The 24,215-nt window shown below is 31.9% G+C and overlaps 1 protein-coding gene across 5 annotated transcripts in view; it reads left to right on the top strand.

Annotated features, from left to right (window-relative positions):
* Positions 1-24,215, top strand: part of Ankrd17 (ankyrin repeat domain 17) — a 147,656-nt gene that overhangs the window by 74,837 nt on the left and 48,604 nt on the right. For 2 of the 5 annotated variants that reach the window (XM_005333252.5, XM_021731646.3), the window contains exons 4-16: positions 2,952-3,099; positions 3,412-3,559; positions 4,654-4,887; positions 7,053-7,147; positions 8,875-9,112; positions 10,447-10,638; positions 11,088-11,197; positions 13,394-13,481; positions 15,457-15,584; positions 15,821-15,964; positions 16,461-16,563; positions 18,053-18,805; positions 22,894-23,042. In XM_005333252.5, coding sequence (XP_005333309.1) covers positions 2,952-3,099; positions 3,412-3,559; positions 4,654-4,887; positions 7,053-7,147; positions 8,875-9,112; positions 10,447-10,638; positions 11,088-11,197; positions 13,394-13,481; positions 15,457-15,584; positions 15,821-15,964; positions 16,461-16,563; positions 18,053-18,805; positions 22,894-23,042 — 2,530 coding nt within the window. The remainder of the gene's footprint in view (positions 1-2,951; positions 3,100-3,411; positions 3,560-4,653; positions 4,888-7,052; positions 7,148-8,874; positions 9,113-10,446; positions 10,639-11,087; positions 11,198-13,393; positions 13,482-15,456; positions 15,585-15,820; positions 15,965-16,460; positions 16,564-18,052; positions 18,806-22,893; positions 23,043-24,215) is intronic. The other 3 variants (XM_013361936.4, XM_013361937.4, XM_005333254.5) reach the window with 3 other exon arrangements.

Raw genomic sequence — 24,215 nt, 5'->3', positions numbered from 1 at the left:
ATTGTATATGTACAGACCATTGTTGACCAACATGTCATTAAGGCATGTTCATTTTTGTGTATATATGTGTCTGTTTGATTGTATACATGGGTTCAGAAAGAAAACAATAGCATTTAAAAACCATCTTAAAATAATTGTTTGGTAGTGTTTTTATGCAGTATCTCCTGAGAGCATAAAAGAGCTTATATAGAATTGAGGTGTATGAATTTGTTTTTATATTAACTCTGTTAGTCATTATCTAGATTTTTGCATTTTTTTATTAATTTACCATTTTTCTAGATACACTTTCTTTGCTTGACATTGGGTTCTATTGCTAGTTAATATTAAGTTCTACTAGCCTAAAATATTATTGATAATGTCTAAATATTTTTAATGAGATGCCTGCTGAGACTGTTCAAAATTAAAAATACCTTGAAAGTATATAAGTCTAGTTAAACTGAAACAATAAAGCATGTTTGTAATAATCTTATTTATTCAGCAAAGCTTGAGAAATATGATGTAGTTAAATGCAGTGAATGTTGTGTGCCAATTTTTATGTTAAGTATGATGCCCTGTGCCAGATTTAATATGCTCCTTGTTCAAAGTTCTGAAGTTCGCCTATTGCTAGAGTAGATCCTACAAGGTTGTTTAATAGTTAGCATACATGTGGATATTAAATGAAAAGACAGAATGGTAGAAGAGAAATATGCATTAAAAAAGTGAGAGATAATACCTTGAAAGAGAGAAAAGATGTTTTTGTACAAGAAGCATATTATGGGAAGGATTTGTCCTAAGTTGTTTAAAAGTGAAAATGTAGGTGTGGGTGCTTTCATTGTCCAATGAAGTGGGAAATTAAGAGACTTTAAGAGGGAAACTTGTTGAGCACTGTTTGAAACTTTGACTTGGGTAAGGAGAAAATCCAATTGACAAGAAATGAAGTAATATAATATAGTATAGCATACATTGATAAGAACTGTGGGTCAAAAAAAAAAAAAAGAAACAATCTAATGGGGAAGTGCCAGAGTAGTATTTGGTTTGGAGGTCATGTTGCATTTTTAATTTGGGGGAGAGTGTCAAGGAAACTCCTGTGGCTTTTCTTTTTTTTTTTAATTTTTTTTTATAGTAGATTGACACATGCCCTTATTTTATTTTTATGTGGTGCTGAGGATCAAGCCCAGTGCCTCACACATGCTAGGCAAGTGCTTTACCAACTGAGCTGGAGCCCCAGCCCTCTCATGACTTTTTTAGCAAAGACCTGAAATGGGTAATGGAGTCATCTGTGTCTGAAAGAGGAGCTGTCTTGGCAGAGGGGACAGCAAATGGAAATATTTTGAGGTTGGTGCTTGTTTAGTACATTTGATAAATAGTAAGACCACTGTGGCTATAGTGGGAAGAAAAATTGTGAGTCAGGAGGAGATAGAGCCAGTGTAAAAGACAGAAGGATCATGGTATCCTGCCACTGGTCAGATCCAGGATTTTAGTTTTTACTGTGAGTGAGATTACAGGATTCTGAGCAGAGAAGTGGTATGATCTAATTCCCTTTAAAGTACTTGTCCTTTACCTTTGCCTTTTTACAAAGAGTCTGTAGAGCAAAGGTGAAAGATGAGAAGCTTTATCATAATCTGGGCTAAAAATGATGTTCTTGAATAGCAAACAGTGGAGAAAAGAGAGTGATTATCCATGAGTGGCTGTAGTAACTGAAGTGACAAGGCCATGTTTTAGAGGATGATGTATGAATTGAGTTATATTTGAAATAAAGTTAATACTACCAGCCCTGTATTTTCAATTAGAAGTAAAAGGAGTGTCTAATATAAATTCTTTTAGAAGGCTTAAAGGGCAAAAACTTTTCGCTTAGTCTTATTTTCTGTTGTTCCATTTTTCCATTCCTTGTACTTGAATCCAGTTTTTTCCTTGACTCTATTTTTTGGAAACTTTGCCTGAAATATGATTATATATGTAAATATACTTCCAAAAGATTCATTATCATTTTATTAATATAACATGCCTCCATGTTTTTTTGTTTGGGTTCCATTTACCTGATCAAGGGACCTTGTCTTTATAAATAGTACACATTTTGTCCATTTTACATTTTGGGGGGGGTAAAGTTTAATGAAATTTATATGGGGACCGAACAAAGTGAAGTATAATTATAGCTTGTACTTTGTGTGAGATTTCTATAGAATCTTGGCTTTTGTTTTTGGTATAGGGATTGAACCCAGGGGTGCTTAACCACCGAGCCATATCTCCAATTTTTGTTTATATATTTTATGTAGAGACAGAGTCTCCCTGAGTTGCTAAGTGCCTCATTAAGTTGCTGAGATTGGTTTTGAATTCATGATCCTCCTGCCTCATCCTCCCACACCACTGCGATTACAGGCATGTGCCACTGTGCCCAACAAGATTTTCTTTAGAATTTAATCTTCAAATTTTAGTTATTTTTCCACTTAAAGTAAGTTAAATTAGATAGACATTATCTTTAAGTTGAATAACTGAAAACATTTTAGAATATTTGACTTTGTCTATTTTTTTTTTTTTGGCTTTTTTCTTTTTGTATTGATGATTGAACTCAGGTTCAGTCAAATATACCACCAAACTATATCCTTAGACCTTTTTTTATTTTTTATTTTGAGGTAGTCTTGCTAAGTTGTCTCAGCTGGCCTCAAACTTGGAATCCTCCTGCTTGGGCCTCCCAAAATTGCTAGGATTACAGATGTGTGCCACCACACCCATCAGAATAATTTTAATTTTAAATAATTGACTTTTATGTGTAAATTTTAAGTTCAGTGAGCTCCATTTTTTAGCTTTCTGATATGAAATTTGTTGTGATTATTGAAATAATCATTCTTGTTCACAGAGCTGTTATTAAGAGTGACATCAAAAACCAAGTTATACTGTATAATTTTTTATATTGTTATCTCCTAATCCTACAATATTCTTCACCTAATAATCCTACAATATTCTTCACCTAACAGCCGCAGTTTGGCAGAAGCCTGTTCAGAAGGAGATGTAAATGCTGTGCGGAAGTTACTCATTGAAGGGCGAAGCGTAAATGAACACACCGAGGAAGGGGAAAGCCTCCTTTGTTTAGCTTGTTCTGCTGGCTATTATGAGCTTGCACAGGTTTGTCTCATCAAAATAAATCTTTTTTTTTTTCAATCTGGCCTACTTAGTAAGAAATATTTTGAGATAGTCTTGCTAAGTTGTCCAGACTGGCCTCACACTTTCAGCCATTAAGTTTATTTCAGTATAGTTTTGTTAGATAAAGTTTGTGTGTTTATCGACTTATGAATAGATAAGTGTTAAATTTCAGTGTTCAGGGTTTTTTTTAATGATGCCCTGTGTTCTATCCCTGGCACTGCAAAACGAAAATAAAAAACAAAAAATTTGATAAAATAATTTTTAATATTCATTACACTTTGTTTTTTTTTTAAGGTTTTGTTGGCAATGCATGCAAATGTGGAAGATAGGGGAATCAAAGGTGACATTACACCTTTAATGGCTGCTGCTAATGGAGGACATGTCAAAATTGTGAAGTTGCTGCTAGCTCATAAAGCCGATGTCAATGCACAGTCTTCAACAGGTTGTATTTCTTTTTAAGTTTCGCTAAATAGTAGCATGCTTTGGTAATAAATGTTTCACATGGAAGTGATCATTAATGTTGCTTTCACAGTTCCCGTATTTCTTAGAAGTGTTACATATTTTCAAAGTGTTTAAGAGGTTTAAATAGAATATATTTTAAGTGAAATTTCTTCCATTTTATGAGGGCTGTTACATACCCTTTTAAAGGGCCTTTAGATAGATGAAACACTGATTCAGTTAGAAAGACCATCATCTTGCAAAATGGAAAGGTATGGGTGATATGTCTCAAACCTTGGTTTGCTGTATTTCTGGTGAGAACAAGAAGGGAAATTGGGAAGAATTCCGTACTATTACTAAACTGTAGCCTGACGGGGGGGTGGTGGTAGTGGTGTATAATGAAAAATTGTGTTCCATCAGGACATAACTTTAGCCTAAACTCATTTTCTTCCCAGATTTATGAAGTTCTAAAATTATATGAAAATACATTTTGTTAATTTGCTCTGTGTAAAAATTTCAGTTTTATTAGATTATTTAAATAAATTTGAAGGTCTACATGGAATTTGTATTTTACTCAGACATGGGAGGTTTTTTATCATCAGGAAAGAATGTTTTTGAAATCACTTTAATTTTAAATTAGAATTAATTTTAAATTTAATTTTAAATCTGGTTAACTAGTGTTGGAAGTTGTAAATGAAAAATTTATGTGATTAAAAGAAATATGGTGTAAGATATATTAGGATGAATAATTTAGATATATAATTAATTCATTAAAAAGAAGCTTATGAAACATTTTTTTGATTACTGTTAAAAAGCATGTTTCTCATTTGAAAGGATAATCAGTTTCAGGGCAGATTTGCTGTCATTTTACAATTCCACAATCTTGATGAGTGTATGTGATTTTCCTCACATTATTTTACATGGAAAGGTAGCATAGGGGGTTAATTTGAGAAAGTTAAATTTCAATAAAAAAAGGAATTATATATGTCTGTTATTCAATATTTATTATGATTCTAGTTTTCCCTTTTTGTGTTCTTCTTACTCAGATGTTTTATTTTAGTGTTTTGTGTTAACGTATTTTTTTCTTTAATAAAATAGGCAATACAGCACTTACATATGCTTGTGCTGGAGGCTATGTAGATGTTGTAAAGGTGCTCTTGGAATCCGGTGCTAGTATTGAGGACCATAATGAAAATGGTCATACTCCTCTTATGGAAGCTGGAAGTGCTGGACATGTGGAAGTAGCCAGATTGCTGCTAGAAAATGGGGCTGGCATTAATACGCATTCCAATGAATTTAAAGAGAGTGCCCTTACATTAGCTTGTTACAAAGGTATAGTATAGACCTTTTTTGAACCAAAATTTTTAAACATGTGAAACTAGTTCTTTTATATAACCTTTTTAAAATTCAAATAATTAGTTACTATATACTAATTAAATGTTAAGTATTTAGAGTATTTGAGTTTGTTTAATATGTAAACTTTTAAAAATAGACTCAATATTACAAATATTTTCAATAAAATGAGTATCAATTGATTTAATTGTTTTTATCAGAAACAGTTATTTGATTTTAATATGAATTTTACTTTTAAGAGGATTTTGCATGTTGGGAATATTTTGCCTGATACAAAAATGGGTACATGATATTTCAAATGCCGACCAAACTAAAAATTTTGGTAATACAGAAAATACCCTCCTTTAGGTAGGCCAATTGCTTGAAAAGATGCCACAGCCACAGAATCAGACATTTCTCAGATTCCCACGTGTATAACAGATATACGACAGATAACTATAATGTAAGGTGTTTTTTTATTTTAAAGGAACTTTTAAAAAAGTAGATGCCATCTATTTTGTGTCTGTAAAGACATTCAGTTAAGTGCTCCATACCATCTGCAGCTGTGCCATATTTGTATCATAAAACAATTGGTTGGTTCTTGGCTTTGATGTATTAAGAAAAAGCTGTTGGAAGATCAGGCAGAAGATTTAAGGAAGGACTCAAGTCTCAAGGGCTTACCCTTCACTTGCACAAGCTTGTGAGTGGGTGACTTCTTAAATTTCACACCCTACTCCTAAATTTCTTCAACTTAGTCCTGGTCCTGATGTTGTTTTATTTTATTTTATTTAAGAGTGGCTGTGGTTGTGTGATGTAGTTTGGATTAATTTACTTTAAAAACATAAGAAAATAATGCTTTAAATACATAAATGAGTAAAATATAAGTTAAATTTGAAAGATATAGTTGATCTAAAGTTCTTCTGATAACTGATGTTAACAGATTTTCTGATAGGGAGCACAGCTGAAGGCCTTTACTTCCCTAACTCTTTTTGGTAATTAGGCAAAGATTGGTCTTCACTGGGTAGAAGAGTTAAACCTTGGAGCAGGCTGATTGGGTTATTCTCTCCCCGTTTCACAAATACTTTTAAACCCAGAACTCTGTGCATTTCACTGAGACTGCAAGTAACCAACCATTTTTGCCTCTCCCCTTTACTTGTATCCCCATTCTACTTTCCAAAGCCTGGGGTTTGCAGGCTTTGATTAGAAGCTGGGTAGAGAACTGAGTTGGTGGAGTATATCTCTACTACTTCCTTCCCTTTCTTTTTTCTGGTGAGGTTTCCTGGGACATAGATTGACAAGGAGACAGGAAAGAGAGAGAATTCAGGCTGTCACTGAGCTTTGATATAGGTCTTACATTGGGAAGAATGACAGAAAAGGGATGTGTTGATAGTTCGAAAAAACAAGATGTGGCAGAAGCTATACTTACTGAAGTAACTTTTAAATGTTACTTATGACTCCACTGTCTGTCTCTTCTTTCCCAAGTCCAGTTGATTACAATTGATTATAGATCATTGCAAATAAAAGTAGGGAAGGGGACCTTTTTCTGTATTTCCTTGCGTAGTATCTAAAATACCATTAGTGGTGTATTTTTTAACCACTCCTGTATATGTGTTTGTATCATATGGTTAATTTGAAACTATATTAATATGTGTATATTTGTGCATATATTTATTTTCTAAGTGAATAAATGTAAATTAAAAGAAATTTTCAAGAATATTTTTATACGTGCTCTTCCAGTGTTTAAGACTATTCCTGAAAAGTTAGTGAGTTATTAGAACTTAAAACATTTCCTCATAGAATTAGCTTGAATGATGATCATCTCAGGATACTAGTTTATGAAAGCTAATTTATTCCATGGCATACATAAAATAACTATAGCATGCCTGGGCTCATAAAAAGTTATATAGAGGATATTCTGGATTTTGGAAAATGGCATCTTTGTACACCTATAGAAGGAATTCTAGGCAGCAGACTTAAGTGAGGAGTAGAGCAGCATGGGCACTTATATAATTTGTTTTTGAAAGTTGAGGGTGGCTTATAGTTTGCTTTAGCAGTATATTTATAACTTTAATACTATATATAAATGTAAATATGTAAATATAACTGATTTCAAATAATTTTTTAAGTGAAATATTTTTAAGTAATTTTATTCACTTTTGGTTTAGGACACCTAGAGATGGTGCGATTTCTTTTGGAAGCTGGTGCAGATCAAGAACATAAAACAGATGAAATGCACACTGCTCTAATGGAGGCTTGCATGGTAAGTCTAGTGAATTACATACATGAAATATATACCAGATAGGGAAACACAGATCCTAGTGTACAATAAGTCCCTTTTCCTTGTGTACAAAGTTCTGTTTATTATAACCTTATCATTGAGTAGAACCCTGGCCATCTGAATTAATAGTTTTCAGAGCTATTCTTTTACTTTCTGAAACTTTACAATATTTCTGCATTTTATTTGTCTCATAATTCTAATCTGGTTTTATAGTTGACACGTAAGTGACTTTAAAAGGCTGGTCAGTGATATTAAAGAGGAAAAACAGTATTATTTGTGTTACATAATTGTTCTTTTGTCATGTTTTCTTCCTGAGCCATAGAATCCTTTACTAGGAATTGCTTCTCAGCATTTGTACTTGGGAATTTGTCATAATAGTACCTTAAGCTTTTGTACCTTAGTTTATGATCGACAAAGAAATTGATTAGAGTGAAATTACGGATTTTCTGAGGATGACATGTCAAAGAAAAAGGCCCCAAATGAATTTGAAGTTTCTTAGCTTCTCATCTAAGAATGATTATTGAAAAGATGTTAAATTTTATTTACTTGTTTTTAAAATATTAGGTTCCATTATTTTAAGACTCAGATTTTCTATTGTTTTTCCCTTTGTCCAAATTCTAGAGTTTGCTTAAGTGAATTATTCTTTTGAACAAGTTGTCCTTGAAGATTTTGAGTTCTTCATTTGTAAAACGAGGATAATACCTTTCCCTGCGGTTCTTTTGAGAGGATTCATTGAGCTTTTGTGTATAAAACATGCCAATAATATTAACAGTTGCAATAATTCCCTTTGATAAGGAAAATTTAATCATATTGCCACCCTACACTAGGGGGAAAAAACCCTTATGTATCAATTAAGAAATTAAAATGGAATATTCTATAGGACTAACCTACATTCCCTCGATGTAAATATTATAAGTAAATGAAAGGTATTTGGAGAGGCCAGATATTTGGAAGACTTACTGACAGTTGAGGTTTTTAAATTGGACTTGAACAGAAATGTAGAAGTGAACTTTTCAGGGAGGATTCAGGAACGAGTAAATAGCAAAGTAACCATGATAATAAGACATTAGAATTGTATGTGACGAGTACTTGGACAGAAACTGGCAAGACAAGTGCAAAAGAAGATGAAATGTTAATGATGTAAAAGGGGGCAGTTTTCATTCAAAGGAAAAGGAAATTTTGAAATTGCCAGTAATTAGATAAGCTGTGAAAGAGTGACTAGAAGGAACACAAAAGATAATAACTTTTTCTTTACACTAGTGTTTAAATATTGAACAGCAAAGTGTACTTTGTGTTTATCTTAACACATCATATATCCTTTCCAGATTCCTCCAAAAAGTATTGCAGTTTTCTTTTTCTATCTAAATAAGTTTGCTTACTCTTTTTAATGAAAATCCTATTTTCCTTCTCTAAACTTTATCCTTCAGTATTTAAATTTGTTTGGCCCAGTGGTGATATTATCTACGGTATCACAGTAGTCTATTGTTTGATTTAATTACTATTTTCTTTCCTAATGGTTAGTAAGTCTTTGATGGAAGGTATCATTTTTTTACTTGTTTTATATCCTCAACTGCTGTTCCTACTTCTGTGGATTTATTCTCCTTTGAATTGAGATCGTTAAGCTTTATTGTATAGTAATTAAGAAGTCTTCAAAATTTGTAAGATTTTTAGTGGTTCTGATAAAATTTTTTTAATTGCATTATGATTAGGATGGCCATGTTGAAGTAGCCAGGTTACTTCTTGACAGTGGTGCCCAAGTGAACATGCCTGCTGATTCGTTTGAGTCACCATTGACTTTGGCTGCATGTGGTGGGCATGTGGAACTTGCAGCTTTACTTATTGAAAGAGGAGCTAGCCTGGAAGAGGTCAACGATGAAGGTTATACACCTTTGATGGAAGCAGCTCGTGAAGGACATGAAGAAATGGTGGCATTACTTCTAGGCCAAGGTAACCATATCAGCCAAGACACCAATAAATCATAAATATGTAACACATGAGTATAATTTTGTAAAATTGAACTTGAATATTTTATCATTCTATAGATGTACAATGAGATTATTACCTAAACTTATGATAAAGTATTTGGTCTAAAAAATGACTTCGGTACATGTTAAATCTAGACTAATTTGAGGTACAGTTTTCAGAGTCATAAACTATGTGAATAAAAAAACAATTGGGGTTTGCATAGACTTGTGTGTTAGGGAATATGAAATTCAACATTACTCAAGCTAATATATGGAGGGAATTTTGGGGGGAGCAGAACAATTATTAATAAATGTTATGGAGCTAGTGTTTCGTAGAATAATATGGAAACTCTACCATAAGGAAGAGAAAGAATGTACATCAGATGTTAAATACCTCAGTACATAGAGAACTTCTTTTTTGGAAAAATTGAAAACACTTTATTGTTAAATTTCAAAGTAATCCCCCATATCTATAGTTGTTCCCTGATTTTGTTTTTTTAATAGTAAAGTTTAGTTTGCCTTGTAAAGTTTAAATTCAGGACAAGTTTAGGAATGAGGTAATTTTTTTAAAAAACTTGTTTATATTTTGAGGCAATACTGGCTACAATTTTGAAAGTATAGGTTTTGGAGCAGGCTTCTTAGGTTTGAATCACAACTCCACTGCCAATTTTGTAACTTCAGATAGTTTTTAACCTCATGTGCCTCAGTTTTCTCTTCTGTGGTTGGTGAGACACAGAAAGAGGAAAAATATGTAAACATATATAAGTGTATATATGTTTATGTGTATAGATGAATATGTGTATATATAACATACTCTTAGAACAGTGTTTATTATGTAGTGCCTGTTAAACATTAACTATGGTTATGATGATAATAGTGATGATAGTAATGTTGTGATGTTGCGGAAGCTAATTAACCTCAATTTTCTTAGGTGTAAAATAGAGCTATTGGTAATACCTAAACAATTTATAAAGTCCTTTGAATATTGCCTGGCAAACAGTTAGAGCTTACTAAATGTTAGTCATTTTTGAGTCCTTATAATGAGTAGATATAGCTTATTTTTCTGAGTCCTCATATGACTTATGTTTTCTGGCTAAATAAAATACTGTTGTAGCTCTGTACATTAAATATGGACTTCTGAATACAGTCAATGGTTCTCTTTATTTTTAACTGCCTCATGAATAGGAGAATAAACATTTATTTAGAATAGTAATATACATGTTCATTTATCAGATTTTGTTTATTAGGCAACAACCAAGTTTTGCTTATGTCTGGAATACGTTTTATGAATGTCATTTATTAAAATTTTTATTTTAGGAGCAAATATCAATGCACAAACAGAAGAAACTCAAGAAACTGCCCTGACTCTAGCTTGCTGTGGAGGCTTTCTGGAAGTGGCTGACTTTCTCATTAAAGCAGGAGCTGATATAGAGCTAGGGTGTTCTACCCCTTTAATGGAAGCTGCTCAAGAGGGTCATCTGGAGTTAGTTAAATACTTACTAGCTGCAGGTAGGCATTTTTGCATTTTGGAAAAACTTTTTTTTAAACATGATTTAAAAATGTCATAATGCCAGTCTTTAAAATAAAGTAATATTCTTGTATGTGTATTCTGAATAATTCACCTTACTATCTTTTTTTAGAGTATTTCTAGATGGATCATTTATTTTAATCATTTAATAAAGTGCTTCACAAAATTTTTCCTCAGAGTTAAGCAGTGTGAAACATATAGGCTGTATGATTTACTATCTTATGAAGTATCTGCAGTTTTAATTTCAAGCAGTTTTATTTGTAATTGTTTTTATTTTCTTTTTTGCTTTTAAAGATTCTACCAACATTTGGTTTCTAGAAATGGATAAGGTTATTTTGTCTAATTTGAGGAGATATGGTTTACCCATAAGAAATTTCTATGTTCATTTATGTCTTTTGGTTCTTTGTATTATTTGTTAACACTGCTGCAGGAGCTAATGTTCATGCAACGACAGCAACAGGAGATACAGCACTAACATATGCCTGTGAAAATGGTCATACTGATGTAGCAGATGTCTTACTTCAAGCAGGAGCAGATCTGGTAAGCTAAGACACTTTTTAAAATGTTCATTTAAAAAGACAAGAGGGGATGGGGTTGTGTCTCAGTGGCAGAGCACTTGCCTAGCATGTGTGATGCACTAGGTTCGATCCTCAGTAGCATATAAAAATAAATAAATGAAATAAAGGTATTGTGTCCATCTACAAATAAAATTTTAAAAAAAAATGAAATCAAGCTGGGCACAGTGGTACAAACCTACAATAAACCTAGTGGCTTGGGAGGCTGAGGCAGGAGGATCACAAATTTGAAGCAAACCTCAGCAAAAACAAGGTTTAGTGAGACGGTGTCTCTAAATAAAATACAAAATAGGGCCAGGGGTGTGGCTCAGTGGTTCATACCCCTGAGTTCAATTCCTAGTACCAAGAAAAACAAAACAAAACAAAAAGAAAATAATTCAAAACTATATGGAGATTCTAGGAAAATATATTTTTACTTCAAGGTTTTTATTTGTTTGTTTGTTTGCCATTCCTTTCTTATGTAGGCAGTCTTTTTTCTATACCAGTCTCTGTTCTTGCTAATAGGACTGTCCAATCCACTATGCCTCATTCCCCAAAGAAAAAGAAAATTTTTGTGTTAGAAATGTTAATAGAAATTAGTTTTTTCTTGGGTGTTTTCTATTTTTAGAAGCTTGTAATTACAACACCAAGTTTATAATTTGATTTAAAAAGGTAAACAAATATGACTTAACGACATTTCTATAGCTTTAGAAAATAAATTTTGCCTACAGTGGTCTGAGCATTATTAATTAATAAAAGTGCTAAAAGCATGAAGTATTTAATAAATAATTTTTCTCCCAAGTTGTTTATAATTTAGTAAGAAAGGATAAAATAGTAATGTCATTATAAGGTAGATTCTTTAATGTCACACAGGTAAAGTGCAGAAAGTTTAAGCTTAGAGGATCTGACTTCCTATATTTTGGACTAGGTAAAGTTTAGAAAGAGGATGTAGCAATGTTGAAGCAAAAGAGATAGTCCGGTTAAAAAAAATACAGTGAGATCATAGTCTATAGCCTAAAAAGTAGAAAACAGAGTTCGTTAATATGGGGCAAAATAGTTAGTCTAACAGTGTAGTCTGTGGTGAAGTATGAATAAGACATTAAAAAGTAGGATTGGGTTAAAATGTAAGCATATTTTCATGGGACTGAGTTTCTGAGATTAACAGACAAATGTTATTTCCTGTAGAAGTTCATAGTTTATGACAAATTCATATGCAAGTAGAAACAGGCCTGTTGAAATTAACTTCAAAAACTTGTAATAATACACTTAATTTCTCTTTCCTCATTTACTAAAAGGGCTGAATTAGATGATTGTTGTGGCCTCTTTAATTCTGAATATATTCAAAACGTTTAATGCGTAAGTTCTATTTTACTTTTGTGTAAAGATTTCCTTGTTAGACTTTGAGCCACTTAAGCTTAGAAATTCTATTTCCAGAGCTTACCACAGTAACTATGAAACATATAGCACTGTAAGGTTTAATACTTGTTTAGTTAAAGGGTAAGGAGAACAAACTACATATTGACTGGAGAAAAATCAATTTTTCATCTTTTGTAAATGATAAACAAATATAAAATCCTGTCAAGATTCTTTTTTTTCAAATGAAGACCTGAAAATGTCTTTACTATTGTTCTCAATTGCCCAATGATCTCCTTTGATTTTCATCCTTTTTTGGTATTCTCCAGAAAGCTCTAGTAACATCATTGGTGGTTTTGGAAATAAATCATCATTAGTTTTGTAATTTTTATATAAGGTAAAATAGAAAATAAATATTTCTTGAGTGGATGATGATAATGCCAATTATGTGCTAGAGTGCCATACACTGTTAAAGTTTCTCTTTTTTTATAGAGCAGAAATTACAAGATGGGTTTTGATGAGGGTGTCAACATCACATGACTGTAACTCCAGCGCTTCCTTTTTTTTCCCCAATTAAATTGAACTGAGAATGAGTCTCACTGAATTGAACCCTCAGTCCTCCTGCTTCATTCTCCCAAATAGCTAGGATTATAGGAACTCACCACCATGCCCAGAGATTTCCAGTTCTTAAATTATTTCTATGGAACATGTTTCTAATATGTGATTTCTTTAATTTAAAATTATATTTTATTAATTTCTTTCTTATGATATTTAATGTATTTATCTTGAAATTAGTTTATTTTATAATTAAGTGCATTTTTAAAAACAGGAGCATGAATCTGAAGGTGGAAGAACTCCTTTAATGAAAGCTGCAAGGGCTGGTCATGTTTGTACTGTTCAGTTCTTAATTAGTAAAGGTAAGTTTATATAAAGCACATGTTTTTTTTCCCCCAAAGATGTCTACCTATATCCTTAGGCATTTAGAGATTGAGGGATATGGAACATTTTCGGGGTGTAGAATGATATGGAGGAGAGTTACTTATTTTGTTCATCTTAGTATTATCTTGAAACATGGGTTTTTGTTTCTGCCACTGAGAAATTTGTGGCAAATCCCTTTTCTGCTTTATATTTACTTGGGCCTAAGTTTTCTTCTTTATAAAATATAGGGAAATGGTTATAAATGTAGCATAGAAAAATTGTTCAAGGTTGAAAGGTGGCAAAATGCATGAAGATTTTAATTTATGGCCAGTAATTCTAGTTTGAATACCAAAGACCGTAATGGCCAAATTAGCATGTTATTATTTCCTTTAAATTATTTCTTAGGTATTTACTATACCTAAGCTCTAGTTTTTCGGGAAGAGTTTAACATATTTTTTGTTTAAGAGATTAAAGATTCACTTTTGAGTACATATTGATAATAAAGTTTATATGGCCATATTAAATAAACTATAAATTTGTAATGGTTTATATGTAAAAAATCAATAAATGACTGGTCAAACCATTTTAGGCATTTTGAGCATACATTTGTGATAGGTTTATTGCAGTATTTTTAAGAATAGAATTATTACATAAATACTATACCCTCCTTGGTTGAGTTTGACTAACGTTATTTCAGTTTGTTTCTGCCATATGCCATAATTCCTTATAGTAATCCAACTCAAGGATAGATAAATAGATAGACTTTGAGTAGAAAACATATCTGTCTTTATTCTCAGACATTTCCTAAATAAAAAAGAAAAAAGATGGTACTCTATTGTTAGTTCTTTACATGTTTAGCCCATAGAGTGCAGTGTGGATTATTTTAATTTTTTTTCACTCATCTTTTCTACCAAAGAATATATGTATAAATTTACAGGCCTTTGCAAAAATTTTTCTAACTTGTATATTTCTCATTTCTCTAGAAGTACTCCACATCCTCATTAATGTTTGTAATTGTCAATCTTTACACTATTAACTCAAATAGATACTACTGATTTATATTTAGTTTGTATTTTTCCAATAATTAGTTGAATTCCACTTACTGGTCATTATTATAATTTTTCTTGCAAAATGTGTTTTTAGTTTTGATAACATCCCAATTATTCACCCTTTCCTTCATGCTTTGCAAATATTTTGTTTGAAAGACATTAAAATAATAAATAGATAAGGTACAAAGAACAGAATCTTTTAATTTTGATGAGAAACAAATAACAAAAATTGTCTCTTTAAATCATGCTTTTGGTATCTTATTTAAGATGTTCTTGTGTAAACAAAGATCAGGATTTTCTTCTATAGCTATGCTCATTTAATTTTTTTCTGTAGATCCTACTGATTTATGTAATTTAGGAATGACAGTTTTGTTTCTTCTTATGTTTATATATTTGAACTGTTTTTTTATTTTGCTGCCTAGGAACTCCATTGTAACAATGACTAAAAATTATGATAAAGATCAGTATCTCATTCCAGACTTTAAAGGAAATCTATGTAACATTTCATAGTTAGCTTGGAGAATTTTGTACTTTTTGGATATTTTTAACTATTTAAAATAAATTTACTAAGACCTAAAAAAAAAAAGAACTTAAAATGTAAATACAGTTTTGTATTTTTTTAATGTGATAATTACCCTGTGGGTAATACTTGTTTTGGTTTTATTTTACTGGTTCATACTGGAATATGTATGGATGAAATTATATTTGTCTGGGATTTGCTTTAGAATAATTTATTGTGGCAGAGAATTGATGTGGGGTTATATGAAATGAGGTTGCCCTGTGTTTATAATTGTTGAAGCTAGGTAATGGGTATGTGGGGCTTCATTATTGTTTTCTATCTACTCTTAATGATTTTTAAATTTACCATATTTTTAAGAACAAAACACTCTGATCAATGTGATTTTTCATGTCTTCTCTGTTTTAGGAGCGAATGTGAATAGAACCACAGCTAATAATGACCATACTGTACTGTCCCTGGCTTGTGCAGGGGGTCATCTGGCAGTGGTGGAACTACTTTTGGCTCATGGGGCAGACCCTACCCACCGTTTAAAAGTATGTAACTCAAGTGTTTTGGGTTGGATTTTGAATTAATTCTTCACTTGAACACCACAGACTATAATGTATAAGTTGTATTTATAATGCCATTCTGAGTATTAGTTTTGTTTTATTAGAGGAAGTGCTCCTTACTAAAAGCATTATTTTAATGTAGCCAGGACCTGTAAGCTTTTTCTTTTTAAATGATTCTGTAAACTAACTTATTTTCCCCCCTCTATATGCATTCTTTTTAGGATGGCTCTACTATGTTGATAGAAGCTGCAAAAGGTGGCCATACAAGTGTTGTTTGCTATCTTTTGGACTATCCTAATAACTTGCTTTCCGCCCCTCCACCAGATGTCACTCAGTTAACACCCCCATCCCATGACCTAAATAGGGTAAGATTTAAAACTAAAGCATTTTATATTGTGTCTCCTTTATTTTCTTTTGCTTATTGTTTCATTTTTAACTAGATTTTTAAAATTATAATATATCATTTTCTTTATATCTTTTATGATTAATGAACATCTGGCGTTATATTCAGATTCTAGATTGATGTGATTTTGCTTTGATTTCTTCTGAAGGTTACAACAGCAACTTAAATTCAAAGCCCATTAAAAAATGTCAAAGGGGCTGGGAGGTATAGCTCAATGGTAGAGTGTATGGTTAGCATGCACATGCCCCTCCTTGGGTTTAATCCCTAGTACCACCCCCACCAACAAAGAACAAGTCAAGGAAAATAATTGAACTCTAGCATATTTTAAGTAGATATGTTCTTGAGATGACTTGTTAAAAATATTTTTAATAAATCTCTATCCTATTCTTCATTAGCATATTACTTAATGTATTATGTAGGCAAAGGTGAAATAATCAATTTAGTGTTTGTTGTCCTAGGCACCGCGTGTACCAGTTCAAGCACTGCCCATGGTTGTCCCACCTCAGGAGCCTGATAAACCACCTGCCAATGTTGCCACCACTCTTCCCATTAGGAATAAAGGTCAGTTATACTTCTAAAGACAGTTCTTACATGTTGTCTATTTGAAAATAATATCACAAAAATTCTAGCCATTTAAAATTATTTTTCCATAAAAAAATAAATTTTTTATTAAGTTGGCATACAGTCTTTTTTTTTTTTTTGAACCAATGAGAAAGATGTTATTGGGAGAAAAGATAGTAATAAAGTTAATCTATGCTAGAATTAGAAGGAGAAATTCAGATGCTCATTTTTAATGGAATTCTAATTATCCATGATTTCCTCTAATAAATAGTAATTTTTATTCATGTAAAATGTTAAGCTGGGTATAGGTGGTTGATATTTTTATAAATTACTTAAATATCTAATGATATAAGGTATAAAGATTAATCAAGTTGGATCAAAAATTAAAATTTATTTTAAAGAAACTGGTTTAATATAGATTTTTATATCTGGGATACCTTTTCTCAACCAATAATTCAAAGTTATTTCAAATAGACATGTTAATTTCTCTAGAATTCTGAGATCCCTATTTGACTTGTGGATGTTACACCATGCATGTTCTTAAGTTATGTCCCCAAACATTACACCTACCAGTTTGAGTCAAAAAAAAAAAAAAAAAAATTTTTTTTTTTTTTAAGTTTAACCTGAAGAACCAATGCAATTTTTGTTTTTGTTTTTGTTTTTGGTTTTGGCTACCAATATTGTTTTTCCAACAAGAATGCTAAGTATTTCCACCAGCTCTTTTCAATCACTACTACCAACCTAGAGCCTTGGCACCTTTTTCAATTGGTTGCTAAACCTGTAGCCAGATCAGTCTATTCACCTGGCTGTCAGAAGATAACTGTGGATGGCGTAGTCCAGCATCTTTTCTTCCAGAGAAACTGAATTCCAATTCTCTACTGGCCAGGTAGCTGTGTGAATATTGAATTTATATCTTTCCTTTGTCAGTCTTGAAGATGATAGGCCCTATCAAAGAAAGATGTTTTAGTTGGTTTTTAATTTCTTAATACTTCTCAGTGGTTTTGGGCACTCTGTGTGTGTATGTGTGTGTATTTAAAAGGCACAGACTATTAAATGTGGAAAAACCTTGAGGTAGAGGTCTAAGTTTTCTCTGCACCGTAAAAATTTAGCATTATTTTTCTGTTCTTATGATGAGTTTTTACATCTTTATGACCATATGAAATATCTACACATAATTAGATTTTTCTTTAATTGCACCACTTAGATACCACAAACCTGCATCCTTCTATTGTCTAATAATTTTTAGCCATGTGATAGTTTTAAAATTCTGAAATTAATTTTCAAAGATTAGTCTATGCACATAAAATACATACATTTTATATTTATGATAAAGAAGGTGGACTTGTTTTTAACTCCTTAAAAGTGCATTTTCACCTTCTCTGAATATGATAACTTGGTGCATAACTGTTGGCACTAAACCTCCCAACAGTAACTCTGTAATGAGGATGCCATTCATGTGCACTTCTGAGGGGGTTTCTTTTTCACACAGCTGCTTCTAAACAAAAGTCCAGCAGCCATTTGCCAGCAAACAGCCAGGATGTACAGGGTTACATCACCAATCAGTCTCCAGAGAGCATTGTAGAAGAGGCTCAGGGAAAGTTAACAGAACTGGAACAGAGGATAAAAGAAGCCATAGAAAAGAATGCACAGCTGCAGTCCTTGGAACTGGCACATGCTGACCAACTTACCAAGGAGAAGATCGAGGAACTGAACAAAACGAGGGAGGAACAAATTCAGAAGAAACAAAAGATTTTGGAGGAACTACAAAAAGTAGAACGAGAGTTACAACTCAAAACTCAGCAGCAGCTTAAAAAGCAGTATCTAGAGGTTAAAGCTCAAAGAATTCAACTTCAGCAGCAACAGCAACAGTCTTGCCAACACCTGGGACTACTGACTCCTGTTGGGGTTGGAGAACAGCTTTCCGAGGGAGACTATGCACGGTTACAGCAAGTGGATCCTGTTTTGCTTAAAGATGAACCCCAGCAGACTGCTGCTCAGATGGGGTTTGCACCAATCCAGCCTCTGGCGATGCCTCAAGCTTTGCCTCTGGCGGCAGGTCCCTTGCCTCCAGGGTCCATCGCAAATCTTACAGAACTGCAAGGAGTGATAGTTGGACAGCCAGTACTGGGCCAAGCACAGTTGGCAGGGCTGGGGCAAGGAATTCTGACAGAAACACAACAAGGGTTAATGGTAGCCAGCCCTGCTCAGACCCTCAATGACACGCTGGATGACATCATGGCAGGTGGGTTTATATTGTTATGAGCAGGTATCAAATATGATTTGCTTAAGGCGAGTAAGAGTGTTCCAGAATTTTTTGCCATTGCCCAACTTGAAAACTATTTTTGGACTCTTGACCCATGTATATCTTTAGAAATACTAGTTCAATCTCAGAAGTTTTCAGACGGATACAGGTTGAATTAAAGATTAGTTTCATTCAATACAAATGACTGAAGCTTTCTGGCTTAGCTGAGTAGCCTGGGGATCTAGGTTTTTTAGTAATTGGGTTGATGTTTGATTTTTGCTTTTTTTGTTTTTTGTTTTTTGTTTTTCCCCCCTTTTAAGTTCAGGACACTAAAATTGAATTTTGGCTTTTTTGCCTCAGTATTCTCACAAATAAACTGGAAAATTAATAGAAATTGAAGTAAAAATAATAGGACACATCAGAAAGTTTATTTAAATCTGTGAACAAAAATACTTTATATCCTAATGCACGAGACTTCAAACCTGATGGATATTTAAAAACAAACAACAACAACAAAAAATTAAGTATCTTTACAACATTAATAAAGTACCAAACCAAATAGGGTTTGATTATACTGTATGTCAGTGATTTTATCCCCTGTGAATGTACATGTGTAGTCTCTTTCTCACTGTATTATGGAAGATGTTGTCCCCTGATAGTATCATAAATGATATATTTTTAAATGTGCAGCAGAGAAACCTTATTTCATTATATTTAGTTTTATTGGCAAGAAGTAGTTCTTTAGAAGGCTGTTTTAATGATTTTTATTTGGATGCTTATTTTATGTGAGTTCTGTAACAAAGTAGTGGAATGAGATTTGATAGGGTTATCTGCTACAATAATGCTATACTGAGAAAGATAATTTGAAGAAAGGAAGGAAATTTGGAAAGGAAAAGAAAAAACAAAGGGAATAAATTGTATTTTGATAATTTTATTCTGATTTCTCCCCATTTTTTTTATTTACTTGGATGACTGCCTTTGTCTACTCTTAAATCTATTTTTCAGTAACATCATATTATGATGAAATTATACACTATGTAAATTTCATCTTTTAAAAAAATAAAAGAAAATAAGTTCTGTAGTGTTTAGATATTTGCTAATATGCAGAAACTAAGAAACTAGTTAAAGAGACAAAGTTTGTATTTAAAAACTGGTCTAAATTTTCCCAGTTTTTATTGGTCTCAAACTCAGCAGTAATATGTGGAAACAGTAATAGGTGAAATGAAGATTTCTGCTTCAAATTAAGATCTCTGCTAATCTTAATTTGAAATAAGAAGAAATGCTAGCAATAATTAATAGTAAGAAGTGTAAAAAAATCCCAATATTGATAAGTTTATGATTTTTCTATGGATTTGAAAGTTATTGCTAGTCAGCACTAAACTGGTTAAAATAATAAGTAATAAAATTTTAAGTTTTTAAAGTACTCTGTGAAAATTAGAGCACAATAGCCATAAATCCTTAAGTCCTGTGTCCATGGCCATTAACTTAGATCATAATAGTGTTCTATTTTGTCAGTCTGACTACCAGATATATAGCATTAAATGTTACTTATCCACTTAATGAAGAATGGACATTCCTTACCAATCAATGTTTAAAATTTTTATATACTGTCAGTTTACTTAATGTACTTGGGCATAGTTGTCAACAATGATTTGTCAGTTGTACATTTTTTTTATGCTGTTGAGAATTATCAGAGGTTTGTAAAGTAGTTTTTCTGTTGATTCATATCTACCCCCCATAATTTTTGTCTGTTTCAGGTATAACTTATATAAGACAAATACTTGTCATACTATAAAAATACTTTCTTTCTTATGCTCATTTATGAAAGAGGAGAAACAGCCAGGAGGAAGAGCAGGATTAAACTATCTACGTGCAGCTAATCCTTAGTACCATTCATGTTCCCAGGTGCATATGCAGGTGTGCACACTTACACAAATACACAAACTCATACACTCTTTTTCTGCAACTTCATTTTTTAAACTTCTCTAGTAGTATATATCCTTTCAGTTGAGTAATATATATATTTCACTTTTTATATATACACTTTCATTTATTTCTTTGGGTTTCTAATGTACTAGAGCCACATTAGGCTTTTAGATTTATTTCTCTCCCTCTATGATATTCTCTGTTGTTTATTACTGAGTTCTCATTTATTAGACTTCTCTTTTAATATTTGATCTCCTTTTCTCTAGAACTTCAACTAATCAAAATCTCAGTCTTCCTTATTCTCTATACTTGCTAAAGCAAAATTAGTTTCCTATTTAATCTGTCTTAACATCTTGCCTTTGCTATGATCTTAAGTTCCCTCCTTTCTGTCCCTATCTTAAAATTTTCCTGAGCATGCCGTTTTCTCTTTCTAAAACTAACCTGATATGAAGCCCCACATGTAAAGATTTACACCAGAGTTCCTTCAGGTACTTAAATATTTACATTTGTAATAGGCAGCTGTTTAGTTTTAGTAAACCAGTTGCATAAGTACTAAAAGAAAGTCAAATAAGAGGATTGGTTTTTTTTCGTATCCTTTTAGATGAGTTGATAAGAACAACCAACTTGAAAAAATGTAATTTTAGTAGAACCTTTAAAATAAATTATACCAGTTGAAATGTGAATTATAATTTAGTCATTCAACACTAAAGCTTATATAGATATATTTTTTAACCCATTTAGTATCATGAAATAAAAATCAGTGATTTGGACAGACTGGTGTTCATACTGTTTAAGCTACTTTTTGTATTTAGCATTTCTGTTTGTGAATATCTAATCAAAGAAGATATGGAGTCTGTTTTAAGGACTATATGATTTTTAAAATTTATATCTACAATATGTATATTAAATTACTTGATCTTTTTCTTAACATACAAAATAATTATATCAAGGTCATTAGATAATAATTTTACATGCCCTTTTCTCTTGATCTGGAAACCTAAGGATTCAAACAGTGTTTTGTTTCCTTTATTTTTCCTTTGACTTTAAGTGAACTTTAAAATGTATAATTGTAGAATGTGTGTTGCTATAATGTATAGTGTATGTTTGTGCCTGAAGTAAGGATTTTATGTAAAGTAAATTTCTCAATTAACAATCATGTTTATAATTGTTATGAGATCAATTTCAGTTTTATTCTTGGCAGGATCGTAACCTCTTTTCCCTGGTTTCAGATCCAGTTGTGAATCATGATTGCTTTCTGTCTGATATAGTTGATAACTACTTTGGTAACATACACCCACACTCCTGTTGACCGTTCAAAAATTAATGCCCATACTTATATATTATGGCATTTTTAATAGTGGGGTGAAAAGGAATGGTATTCACATTAACTCCAGAATTGAGTCAATGAGGAAATAAATTACCTGCAGCTGAATCTTCATTTTATCATATGCACCTGACTTAAGTAGCCTTTTTGGGTGAAAATAATATCACAGCAAAATCTTAGTTAGAATAACTATTAATAATCCATATTTGAAGGATGACTGTGTGTATACATTTGTTTCTACCCTAGTCTTTTAATTTTGTCCTCATATATCAGTGTGATTGCCAGATTGATTGTTAGGCATTTTAAGACCCCTCAGAATAATTCTTCTTGTAAGAAAATTTATTTCTATGTAAGGATCAAATTTTTATATTTGAAAAATTACATTTACATTATAGGGCTATGATGTAGAATGTAGTCATATTATTCCCCACCTGTAGTTAGTGAAAAAATAAAAATAAAAGGTTTTGTGTGAGTCAACTATTTTCCCTTTTTGGTGTGGACTGTTTTACCTTTTATTTTATTTCTAATTAAGAAGTTAAAGAATTTTCCATTTGTATTTAATTTTAGTACATAAAAATATTTTTGTTTTTGGTGTTGTTTTGAATTAGGTTTTATATAAGTGGGGAATTTTATCTTTCAAGTGGATTATTAGAAAATGGATTACTATCTATACATATTTATATTGTCCAGTTAAAACCAGGAACATGAGTTATTAGAGCTATAGTAGTCTCCCATAACATTTTATTTTAAAAAGTCCTTAATATTTTTTAATAAATAATTCTTAACTATTACCTAACAATGTTTCATCCGTATTAAGTGCAGTTATTTTGTTCAACAGCAGTCAGTGGAAGAGCTTCTGCAATGTCAAATACTCCTACCCACAGTATCGCTGCTTCCATTTCCCAACCTCAGACTCCAACTCCAAGTCCTATCATCTCTCCTTCAGCCATGCTACCTATCTACCCTGCCATTGATATTGATGCACAGGTAAGCTCCAAATTAAGTGAGAGATGTTTTTTCATTAGAATCATATCATCATTAAGTATTTTAACCTTCAGTGATGTAAGCCATGTTAGACTGCTTTGTCGAAGACTTGAGCCACAATTGTATATTTTAAATCATGAATTTTTTGTTTGTTTTTAATAAAATACCTAGTAGAGACTATTGTGGATAATTTTGTGATGTTCCAGTTTCCTTAATTACCACAAAAAAATTTTGTTATAGTTTAGAAAAGGATATAATATAAAAAGAAATGTAAGATTAATATTTTCTTCTAATACTAAATTTGAATACATATTTTAAAATGCGTAAGGGGTTTCATATAAAATAAAAATGTTATAACATTTATTGATAGTATATCACATATACTGAGTTGCATTTATATATTATTTTTTAAATTCTAATATTGCTGATTGAAATATATAGTGAATCTCTATCTGTGCCTATAAAATTTAGCATTTAAGTGATTCCAGGGGAATTAGAAGTACTTATTATCTCTTTGGATTATCTGAAAGAATAATGTGTGGAGGTGAAAAATGTCACCATTTTTAAGTTATACTTTAGAAAACTTGAGTACTATTATCTAATTCCTTTTAAATGTTATTTTACTATGAAATCTCAGGGTAAGGTGAGATTGTGTTTTGTACTGAAGAAAGGCCAAGAGGCCTAACTTACAAGACTGCTGAGTAAGGTGAACGTTTATTGACTTAAGGAATGAGAAAATGTTTGTAGTTCATATAGTTTTTGTATTTTGGTTAATTATTGAGGGAGTTTGTTACAAAAACAAACAAACAAACAAACACCTGAGATTTCAGGGGGGCGAGTGGGGGGGAGAACCATAAAGTATATATATTCCTAACCTATTAAAAAATAAAATCTCTCTTTTACTAAAATATTTCTTGATAACACTGTGAAGAGGGAGTTTTATTTTTACTTCTTGTTTCTCAAATGTCTATTGTTTTATATATGTTAATAACTTTTTCTTGAGTACTTGAAATTTAAGGAACTATCTCATCCTAATCCTTAGACATACATATATGAGATAGCTGTTCTTCATTACACTGGAAGGAGATCAAGCATTTTGTTTACAGTCACTTCATTTGACTAAGAAGTTGTGAGGCTTGGACTCAGATTGTGTGTTTGACTTCAAAAATACCACTC

The sequence above is a fragment of the Ictidomys tridecemlineatus genome, chromosome 9 (assembly GCF_052094955.1).
Source record: "Ictidomys tridecemlineatus isolate mIctTri1 chromosome 9, mIctTri1.hap1, whole genome shotgun sequence".
Classification (NCBI taxonomy): Eukaryota; Metazoa; Chordata; class Mammalia; order Rodentia; family Sciuridae; genus Ictidomys; species Ictidomys tridecemlineatus.
The sequence above is the reverse complement of the archived record's forward strand: the minus strand, read 5'-3'. Positions and strand labels throughout refer to the sequence as shown.